Consider the following 11,855-nt stretch of genomic DNA (forward strand, 5'->3'; position numbering starts at 1 on the left):
GGCTACAAATGGTGCTTTGTGGGAAAATTACCATAACTGATTGCCACCATTCCTGAGTAGCAATATGTATAATCCTTCAGTTATACTATTTTAGTAAAAATGAATATATTACTTTGTGGGTAATGTCATATTTTACTACCTTTAATCGTGTCATCAAGGAAATTGGCATATTTCCATCAAACAGTATTACTGCAATGTTTCTAAGTACTGTTATGCAGGATGTACTATAATAATGCCAACTCATTTACTTCTCAGATGATCGTGACTTTGATGATTTTCTTCTTGATTTTGAAGAGGATGTGAAAGCTCTTCACTCTGTGCAGTGTACTCCATCTCCAGGTAAAATGAAATACATGGTATCTACTGTCAACTAGTATTCTAGCTCTGTAATTTATAGTGTGGCAATACATGAAAGATTAAAGAGGTTGTGGACTAGTGTAAAAGTTAAAGGGCCCAGGCAATGGAAGAAAAGACAATGTCTCATCTCTCAGACCTGCACCGCTTCTCTTCACTTCCTACTGTGTCTCCTTTTGGTCCCCTGGCGTCAACATATGGCAGTGGACACCTGACGCCCCCCACCCCTGCCAAATGATAATACTGGGGTTCGCAGTACAGAGAAGTGGTGCTAGATTGAGAGATAAGTGTAGGGTTTTTTTTTCTTCTACTGCTGTGCCCATAAATATTAAGTTTTATACTTTTATAATAGTGAACAACCCCATAAATTCAAAAAATAAGAAAAGTCCTACTCAATTATGTTGAAATGCTTCACCAAATTTTTTTTTCCTAAAATGTTCCTAAATCTTTTTATTACAAATACAATTCACCTCATAAGTCACAACTGCTTTGAGCATATTATTTGCTCGGAAAAGTACTTGACATTCACCCATTGGTCTGACTAGTTAAATGCCTTAATGATAATAAGTGCTAGTGAAGACTACACAGTCAAAAGGACTTTCTCCACATAAATTTATTAATACATTTACTTTCCTACGTGCATTGGTAGTTTCAGCAATCTGGTACTGAATTTAATAGGGCATTTTTGCACCATAAGACAAGAATATGGAATGTATGTTGAGCTTACTGATATACTTTTGAAATCATAATTATTCAACCTCCTTTGCAAATTAAGTTTATTAGCAACATTTTATAAATGCTCTGTTGTTTAAAATAATCCAATAAAACAAGCACAATTCAATACGCCAATATGACTAACATAACAAAGAGTTTCTCCAAATTGAACACAAAATGTCAATTTTAATGACTACTGCAGTATAAGAATTATTCAACCCTTTCATGTTAAGTCTCTTTAGTACTCAATGGAGCACCCTTTGGCTCTTATGATCTGCTGCAAATGTAATACATTGCCAGGTACCAGCTTCTAGCAGCGTTGCTAGGTCATTCATCATGGGCAATGACCTCCAGTTCATTAATATTCTTGGGATGTCAAGATAGTGGTCCAAGAAGTTAAGAGGAGAGATCATTGTCATACACGCAAGTAAAAGAATAGAAGAGTACAGCATAGCTATTAAATGTCCCTATAGATACAGTTTGAAAAAAACTTCAAAAGTTAAAGGAACACTAGTTACTCTACTTGAATGTGTCAGAAAGCAGAAGCTGTCACTGACTACAACCAGGTTCCTTAGGAGACAGGTGGTCAAAAACCCTTGAATGACTGAAATAGATCTACAGGAATATTTGGTGACAGCAGGCACTGATGTTTTAGTTTGAACAGTAGGGCACATACAGTAGTGTTCAAAATAATAGCAGTCCAATATGACTAACCAGATTAATCACTGTTTTTGGTATAAATTATATTACCATATGTCAAACAATTTACCAGTTGGTGCAGTAGATCCTAAGAAAACCAACAGACTCAGCATTCATGATCTGCATGTTTTTTGAGTCTGTGTATTTGAATAATTAATTGAAAGGAGATGTGTTCAAAATAATAGCAGTGTGGAGTTGAATTAGCGAGGTCAATCATTCTGTGAAGAAACAAGTGTGAATCAGGTGTCCCTTATTTAAGGATGAAGCCAGCACATGTTGAACATGCATTTCTCCTTGAAAGCCTGAGAAATATAGATCGTTCGAGACATTGTTCAGAAGAACAGCATACTTTGATTAAAAAGTTGATTGGAGAGGGTAAAACTTATAAAGAAGTGCAGACAATGATAGGCTGTTCAGCTAAAATGATCTCCAATGCTTTAAAATGGAAATCAAAACCAGGGAGACGTGGAAGAAAACTGAAGACTACCATTCAAATGGATCGAAGAATAGCCAGAATGGCAAAGGCTCAGCCATTGATCAGCTCCAGGATGATCAAAGACAGTCTCAAGTTACCTGTGAGTACTGTGACAGTTAGAATATGCCTGTATGAAGCTAATCTCTTAGCAAGAAGTCTCCACAAAGTCCCACTGTTATAAAAAAAAAAGTTATGTACTGAAGCGAATACAATTTGCCAAAGAACAATACAATTTGCCAAAGAACACATCAACTGGCCTTAAGAGAAATGGAGAAACATTTTGTGGACTGATGAAAGTAAAGTTGTTCGTTTTGGGTCCAAGGGTCGCAGACAGTTCGTCAGAAGACCCCGAAACTCTGTATTCAAGCCATAGTACACTCTGAAGACAGTTAAGCATGATGGTGCAAGCATCATGATATGGGCATGTTTCTCTTACGATGCTGCCAGACCTATTTTCCGCATACCAGGGATTATGGACCAGTTTGCATATATTAAAATACTTGAAGAGATCATGTTGCCTTACACTGAAGAGGACATGCCCTTGAAATGGGTGTTTCAACAAGACAGCGACCCTAAACACACCAGTAAACGAGCAAAATCTTGGTTCCAGTCCAACAAAATTGAGGTATGGAGTGGCCCGCCCAATCCCCAGACCTTAATCCGATAGAACACTTATGGGGTGACATCAAAAATGCCATTTCTGAGGCAAAACCAACAAATGCCAAAAAATTGTGGGATGTAGTCAAAGCATCCTGGACTGGAATAACAGTTGACAGTTGCCAGAAGTTGGTTGACTCTATGCAGCACAGATGTGAAGCAGTTCTAAAAAACTGTGGGTGTACAATTAAATATTAGGTTAGTGATTCACATGAATGCTAAATCCTCAAAAAAAAATACATATTGTGAGTTTGTAAAGACAAATGCAGACACTTTTATTTTTTTGAACAGCCCAATGTTCATTTTTTGTTACTTTCTGTAAAGTAGTTAAAAACTATATACATTTCTCTTCATGTTTTGAATTAGAAAACAGTGTGCAATGTTCCCAATGCATGGAAATAAAAATTAATATAAAGATTTTGTGCTTGACTCATGTTTTTGAACACACTGCTGTTATTTTGAACAATACTGTATTATACTCTGAATTCTCCATGTCAGAACTCCAAGACATACATCGCCTTCAATATGTTCAAAACCATATAAATAATCCATAGAGGTTTTGTGTTAGGCTCACCTTGTGAAGTGGACCCACTAAACTTCAGGTCCGAATGGGTAAAGGGACCCGGTGCGTGGCAGGATGGCATGTGGGGAGCGAGGACGTTGTACACTAAGGAATCCTGGGAGCAGCAAGACTGATGAAGTGAAGTTAGCAGGGATAGAAGCGGGTTAAGCAGGGTGTTGCCCAGGAGGTGGAGTAGACAAAACTAGAGTCTTGAATCACAGTCTTAAGACACAGACGTGTCTTAATGGGCCTTAAAAGGCCTAGGAAGATAATGTCGCTGAGCCACGCCGGGCAACCCGCAAATTGCAACGTGGAGCACAACAGAGGGCAGCAGATAGAGGTGAAGGGAGCTGAGCCTGGGATACCCGGGACAGGTGTGTAACATTTGGTGAGTTTGTTTTGTGGAGTAATGAAACAATAACTGTAACCTATGGAGAAGCAAAATATCTGGAGGAGGATAGATGAAGCAAAACATTGAAGAGAACACTCTGCATACAGTGAAGCCTGGCAGTGGCTCGGTGATGCTCTCAGGCTGTTTTGCTTCCTCTGGTACTGAGAGCTTTGAGCATGTGGAGGGCAAGATGAATTCAATCAAGTATCAGAAATCCTAGGAAAATACATCATGCCTTCTATGAGGAAGCTGAAGCTTGGATGTGATTGGACTTTTAAACTGGACAATGATTCCAAGCATGCCTCAGACAGTGGCCATCACAGTTGTTTCACTTTAATCCCATAGAAAATCTTTGATGCAATGTAAGGAATGCTGTTGTAGTACACAAACACAAAAATATTATTGAACTGGAGACCATGTCCCTTAAGGAATGGGCTAAGGTTCCTCAGGAACACTAGAAGTACCTGGTGTTTGTCTATGCAACACATTTGCAGCAGGTCATAACAGCCAAAGGGGCTCTAATAAGTAGTAAAGACACCTATCATGAAGGAGTGTGCAAGGCGGTAACTCGCATGGCTTCTCAGCACCGCCCTACCCACCATGGTCACCGTGCGGCGTGTCCTTGTGTCAGGCCATCTTGTTGAGTTGCCTTTTGCAGCTCTCCTCTGCACTGCTGAATCAGCTTGTAGCTTCCATTTGGCCTTAGGGTGGTGTGGCCGTTCTATGCAGGAATTTAACCCTGCTGTGTCCTGCTGATATTAGTTTCCCTGGTCTATCCCGTGCCAGCAGGGTCTATCTTAAGCAGCTCTTACCACCACTCTTTGCCCGAATGTTGGTTCCTAGTTTGTTTGTCTGCTAGTGTACAGGTTATGCCTTTTGTTTGTTATTGACCTGGCTTGTATACCCGTCCTGTTTGACCTCTCTGCTCCTGACCTCGGCTTTGTACTCTGATCCTATGCTGCCGGCCCCGACCTTGGACCATCTGACTACACCTCTGTCTTGCTCCAATTGTACCTCGTACCCACGCCTCTGATCCTTTGGTCAGCTGCTGCAGTTCCGGGGACTGCCCTGGAATGATGCCAGGTGTCTACCAGCAGCCTCGCCTATCCTCACCATCTGAGGCACTAGTGAAGACCTGGTAAACACTTAGTCATGCCCCTCCAGGGTAAGCCCGGCCCGTGGCACTGTAAGCAGGTAGCAGAATGTAACAGCGGAGGAACAGGCGGAGCAACAGCCTATTTCTTTTATTTAATAAACTAATATTACTTATAAAACACATATAATACGGTAACAATATTCACAATATTTTACAGAAAAATAAGCAGGAATTCGCTGAACAGAATAAATTATAAGAATACAGTAGAATTCAGGGGCCGGCAGTTTAAAATGATCTACTGGAGGGAAGGGGAACTAGATTGTCATTAACCATATCGGACGAGGGGCAGTCTTTGAAAGCCTTGGCAATACTCTGTTCCTATCACAAAACACTGCCCGTTCCCCCTGTCACTCTCTACCCACTTTCGTGGTACCGCTCTGGCATCTGCTGGTCCCCGTCTGACTATTGTCTTTCCCTTTATTCGTGCCTGGTACCACATGTCCCTGTCACAGGTAACAGCCCGTCTCGCGCATCCTTCCTGGTCGCCAGCCCGACTGCGAATCTCCGATCTGGCACCTCAAGAGCTTCTGCGACGTCCTGTCACTGGCCCACCCGTCTGAGAACTGTGCCGCCGTAACCTGCTCCCGTCCTGTCGACCGACGTCATTCGGGTGAGGAACCTTGACTGGCATGGCTCGGGGATTGACTGTCGACGTCTGGGCTGGGAACCTTGGCTGGCGTTGCTCGGGTGTTCAGGGCTTGACCGTCGATGTCTGGGCTGGGCATATGCGCGGCACTTCTTTTCCTGACAGGACTCTGCTGCGGCTCCTCCCATCTTTCTCCTTGGTACCAAAATCACCTCAGACGTTGCGCACACGCTTTTTATCTCCTGGGCTGGTCTCTCTGACATCACTTGACCCAGAGTCCTAATTAATCTCGTCCTCTCTGCTACATGTCTTTGCTATTTTGGTTCCGCAGTGTTTTGTCTCCTTACAGCCAAGTGGGTCCACATCCACCAGAGTGGATAATTTCAGTATTCATTAAAAGTGACATTTTGTTTTGAATTTGGAGAAACTACTTGTTGTATTTGTTGTGTTGATTTGATTTAAATTGTTCTTGTTCAATTGGTTTATCACAAACCGTAGAAAGTTTGTAAATTTTACTAATAAACCTAAATTGCAAATACCTTTCATTGTATCTGGAAGATTAAATAGGCAGAATCATTATTGCATTTAGACGCATATATGATTGACATGTACTTATTATTTTACACCAAAAGGAAAAATCTATATACGGTATGTGTGTGTGTATAACTCAATCTACTGCACATTTAAAATTGATTAAGACATTATTTGTGTAAACATTAATATCAGGTCATTTTGTCATTACTACAGGGCCATTCAAACCTTGTGACCACCTGTTTGGAAGTTGGTTGATCCGGATCGGAGTGTGGCTGATAGTTCTCCTAGCCTTCATTTGCAATGCTTTGGTGATTGCCACAGTCTTCAAACATCTTTCGTATATTCCATCCATAAAGCTTCTAATTGGTCTCATAGCCATTATGAACACTTTGATGGGCCTATCCAGTGGGATCCTGGTTACAGTTGATGTTTTAACTTTTGGAAAATTTGCTCAGTATGGGGCTTGGTGGGAAAATGGAATTGGTTGTCAGATAACTGGGTTCATGTCTGTGTTTGCAGCAGAAACCTCCATCTTCCTCCTCACTGTGGCTGCACTTGAGCGAGGACTTTCTGCAAGATGTTCTAATAAGTTTGAATCAAAATCCTCATTTATAAGCGTCAAAGTGTCCATTTGCTTTTGTTTTATTCTGTCTTTAGTAATCGCAGTGTCACCACTATTAAGTGGTAATACGTATGGGACGTCACCATTATGTTTCCCACTTCTTTTTGGTGATCCCTCTTCTATGGGTTTCATGGTTGCTTTAGTCCTCTTGAATTCACTGTGCTTCCTTATAATGACAGTTGCCTATACCAAACTTTACTGCACGTTAGAAAAAGGGGAATTGGAAAATGTGTGGGACTGCTCAATGGTAAAGCATATAGCTTTGCTCCTCTTCACTAACTGCATTCTCTACTGCCCGGTGGCCTTTTTGTCCTTCTCCTCACTGTTAAATCTTACATTCATTAGTCCTGAAGTGATTAAATCAATTCTCCTGCTTATTATCCCATTGCCTGCATGCTTAAATCCTCTATTGTACATTCTCTTCAATCCACATTTCAAGGAAGATATTAGTGGACTTAAAAGCACAGACATGTTGTGGAACAGATCTCGACAAACTAGCCTGTCCTCTATTAATTCAGAAGATGCTGAGAAACAATCCTGTGATTCTACACAAGCCTTGGTGACCTTTGCAAGCTCCAGCATTTCATATGAGTATCCATCCAGCCCTTCATCATACCAAATGACTGAAAACTGTACATTATCAGCTGCAACATATGTGTCTTGTCACTGACAACATGGCCACACTGATGGTACTGGTTCCTGGTTTCCTTAAGACACAAGCCTTTCCTTATTCACTCTTATTGGGAGAATAGTATCAGTTTGTCTTCTCTGCATCCATATGAAACCAATCAGCTTTGCTATTTCTCTTGGATATTGTCTGAAAGATAAGCCTCGGGATTTATCATTAATCTTTTACAGGGTTATCTTGCCTTTCCATCACATCATTTCCTCTAATTAAACCAAAAACTGAATGTGCAGGACTTTGTCAATGTGCTCCCAGCTGCCAAGACTTCAGCATTCATAATGCATAAAATATGCTGCAGAGCCGCCTCTCACTTCATATGTATTACATGCAGAGCTTACAATCTAATACAAAGCACCAATATAGAAGAAGCTAGATCCAAAACTCAATATGTTGGAACACACACATGATATGTTTCCAACAAAGCTGCTCTAATATCTAGGAAAGTTTTTATTATTTTGCTTTTACTCCTCAACTATTCCAGTCTTTATCAAGAAAGTCTAGAAAAACTTTTCAGTGAAAGGACACAAATCTTGGTGTTTATACATTTCCCTTAAGATCATGAATTATTCATTTTGTAATCTAGTTTATAGGCAAGGACTTTATGTGCCCTTATAGGTAATATGACAGAACAAGCAGATGGACAATAGTTGTGTTCAATCCATCCTGATTGTTCCATGATTCCATGAGAATAAAGCCCCCATCACACTAAGCGAGATCGCTAGCGAGATCACTGCTGAGTCACAAGTTTTGTGACGCAACAGCGACCTCAGCAGTGATCTCGCTACTTTTGACACGTAGCAGCGACCAGGCCCCTGCTGTGAGATCGCTGGTCGTGTCGAAATGGCCTGGACCATTTTTTGATCGTTGAGGTCCCGCTGGGTAGCATGCATCGGTGTGTTTGACACCTTACCAACGACCTCGTTGGCGACTCAGAACTGAGAAGTCATCGCTCATCGAGGTCTGAATCGTCAGAGTAGCTGCTATGTGACAGGGTCCCAACGACCGCCGACATCGTTATACAGGTCGCTACGGGTCGCCGTATCATTGCTGCGTCGTTGGGAAGATCTGACTGTTTGACATCTCACCAGCGACCACATAGTGACACAGCAATGATCCCTGTCAGGTCGTATCGTTGTTGGGATCGCTGTAGCGTCTCTAAGTGTGACGGTACCTTAACTTTTTAATCACGAGAACACTGAATTTCAGCTTTTACCCTTGCTTCCACATCTCAATGACACAGTGGAGATTTTCACATCGTCACATATTTCATAATAACGTTATATTTATCAGTAAATGTGTGTGTGTGTATAACTGCTGTCATGTAAAGGGGAATATAGAAAAGAAACTGCATTCATCTTCATTCAGACAGGCATATTTTACCATATTTGCCAATATATATTTCAGATCCAACACTCTAACTGCCAATGGATCTATTAAACTATGTCTCCCAGTGTTTTTGCTAACCATGAGGATCTATATGGAAAAGCCGGGAATTACATCTAGAATACAGATTGTTAAGCATCCATGCGATATGTGTGTCTGAATGAGGCTTATGGTAATTTTACACGTAAACCTCCTGAACACTTACAGGAAGCTGTTCCATCTTCCTATTCAGTTGCATATAATATATTTAAAAGGGAATCTGTAACCATGATATCACCCCTCCCCCCAAACTATTCATATGCGTTCCCGCTCTTTTCCCCTCCCAGCGCCGCCTCCTCCTGATTGACTGATGACTCCTTTGCCTGAAGTCACAGCATAGAAGCTATGAGTCAAGCAGGAGGAGGCAGCGCTGGATGGGGGAGTAGAGCTGGAGTGACAGAGGCTTCAGATCTACAGCCTCACTTGCATATCAATACAAACGCTGTTTTCTCAGTAACGAAGGAACAGACTGGCCAAGTATAGGTATTGCTGAACTTGTCTTTGAAAGAGCTACATACACAGATAAATAGTTTGGAGCGGTGAAATCCTGCAACAGATTCCCTGTAACTGTATAGAAAACATAATCTGCACTGTCTGTTGCTGCAAATGGTGGACACTTCTATATCTTGTTTTTAATGAGTAGAGGCAAGAATTGACTCAAGTGGTTAAAGATGAGCATGAAGCTTTCATTAGAAGCACCCTCTCAATCTGCAGGTCTCCAGTAGATAATCCCTATAAACCATTTACATTTATGTTAAATATTTTATTAAACAAGGAAGCAGCTATCTACCAGCACAAATCCAGCAGTCAAAGTACGTTTTAGTGAAATTGGGCAGATAGTTTATTAACTCGTTCCACAAAACTTGGAAACTTATAGAAACTTTGAGTGTGATCATAGGTTACAGATGTTACAATGCAAATCCTTATAGCCAGCATTTTGATATTACTATATATCTAAGACTGTAATATTAAATAAAACCAGATCAGCAGTATAATCTGGAGGCGACCTGACATCGAGCCCATACTCCATTCTAAATTCCAGTTACTCTGTTATGGGAATCTTACGAGACTGTATATAATAGTACTGGACCTGGAAGAGCTTCAAGCAGTTACAAAAACAATGATGCTAGGCAAGGGTGACAATGGTTACTTCGTATATGATAGGCCTAAAATCACATGTAGGAAATGGGAAAAATTTATATGGGCAGAACATTGTATAAAATACATATAAATGAACCTATAGGCTCTCCTATAAATAGACACAAGGTTTTATTTTTATAAGCATGTTTGGAATATTGTGATTAGAAATGTGTAACTTGGAAATGAGAAATACTTAATTTTTATGAGATTTGTAAATATAGAACTGTATTTATTACTTTTGCAATGATACAATAACATCAAATGGTATAAGTGGAAACAGCTTCAACTTGTTTATTCTGCTCATTGGTTTTATTGAGGTTGTTATCTGTATATACTGTATATAAAAGTCTAGTGTCTGTACATAGGTAATACTTGCTTGCTTTTATATTGGTGTAACAAATATATGCAATTTGTAATAAAAATTTGTGATGAAATAATGAAGATATTCTTGTTCATTTTTTAAATATTAAATCTGGTCTAGATACACTTGATGTGCAATATTCTAAATGGAAGATAGTGTGATATATAACATATAAAAGCATATAATTAAATGGTCACTTGCTTCAACAAACTTCGCAGCAATCAATAGTACAGGTGAATAAAAAGAACTTTTTAATATACTTTATCAGAGAAATAAGCTCCTTTCTCCACTTTTGATCCACATCACTGATCTCATCTTTCTCTCTAAAATACAGCTCAAATGACAGACAGCAGCTTACAGAGCCTGTTATACTTTAATGAGTGTAGACAGGGTCAGACTGGGGTGCCTAGGGCCCACCAGGGGAACTGACTCTAGGGGCCCACACTACAGCTCACCATAACCGATTTTATTACTTGTTATGTTTTTCTATAATGTACTATAATTACATGATTGGCCAAGCTGTGGAGCACCAAGCGGCAGGACTTTGTTCGAACAGTCATTCCATACTGCCAGAGTGCCTTTAATGGTAACTTGTCACCTTGAAAAACGCTATTTATCTGCAGATATAGGGACAATCTGCACGTATATAGGGTTTAAAGCCTGGTTAGACGGCTTAATGGAAAAGCGTTGGCTACACGGAGAAAATTACGTTTTATTCTCCCTGTCACCACTCTCTTCCTGTTATAGGGTCGGTGCAAGGAGGGAGACATTACAGTCACCGGCAACTACAAAGTGAGCGTGCTGCAATAACGTCCGGCACCTTGATTGTGACATCTTCCATGGAGCCCAACCTCAGGCTGAGCTTCATTGAACGACTAACATGGCAGCAGCACCTGGCAACTAGTGCTGAGCGAGAGTGGTCTGATAAGGTGTTATCTTGTAGTGCTCTGCTAGTATGCTCGAGTCCCCGGGGTAGCATGTTTTGCGGCGGTAGACAGGCGCAACACATGCAGGAATTGCCTGTTTGTTAGGTAATCCCTACATGTGTTGCTTCTGTCTACCGCCGCAAAACATGTTACCGCAGGGACTCGAGCATATTAGCAGAGCACAACAAGATACTCAGATAACATCCGAGCATGCTGAGATACCACATTATCAGACCACGCTCACTCAGCACTACTGGCAACCCATCAGCAACCTCCAACTGCGTCACAGGGGGCTGAAAGGAGCTGATGACTGCATGCACAGGCAATCGTGCTATCTAAATGCTGCGGTCAGTGATTGACAAGGGCACTTAAATACTCAAAACAGCAGCAATCAAGGCGAGCTCTGAACACTGCAGTTACAGGCCGACGCCGGCTATGTAACAAAGCCGACATCTGCCCGGTATGGAGCAGGCTCAGCTCCTGAACCCGCTCCATACAAGCACATCCCAATGGTGACAATTATGACAAGGTTGGCAGATTTCACTTGTCTGTTCCTAAATGTGGAAAGACA

At 41.0% G+C, this 11,855-nt stretch overlaps 1 protein-coding gene across 2 annotated transcripts in view; it reads left to right on the forward strand.

The window, feature by feature from the left end:
- The window catches only part of LGR5 (leucine rich repeat containing G protein-coupled receptor 5), a 253,486-nt gene extending 245,746 nt beyond the window's left edge, over window positions 1–7,740 (forward strand). For both annotated transcript variants that reach the window (XM_073651787.1, XM_073651788.1), the window contains 2 exons: window positions 256–339; window positions 6,342–7,740. In XM_073651787.1, coding sequence (XP_073507888.1) covers window positions 256–339; window positions 6,342–7,420 — 1,163 coding nt within the window. In that variant the 3' untranslated portion in view covers window positions 7,421–7,740. The remainder of the gene's footprint in view (window positions 1–255; window positions 340–6,341) is intronic.
- Window positions 7,741–11,855: the final 4,115 nt, after the last annotated feature.

The sequence above is a fragment of the Phyllobates terribilis genome, unplaced genomic scaffold (assembly GCF_046119375.1).
Source record: "Phyllobates terribilis strain yellow unplaced genomic scaffold, ASM4611937v1 Scaffold_11__3_contigs__length_659146591, whole genome shotgun sequence".
Classification (NCBI taxonomy): domain Eukaryota; kingdom Metazoa; phylum Chordata; class Amphibia; order Anura; family Dendrobatidae; genus Phyllobates; species Phyllobates terribilis.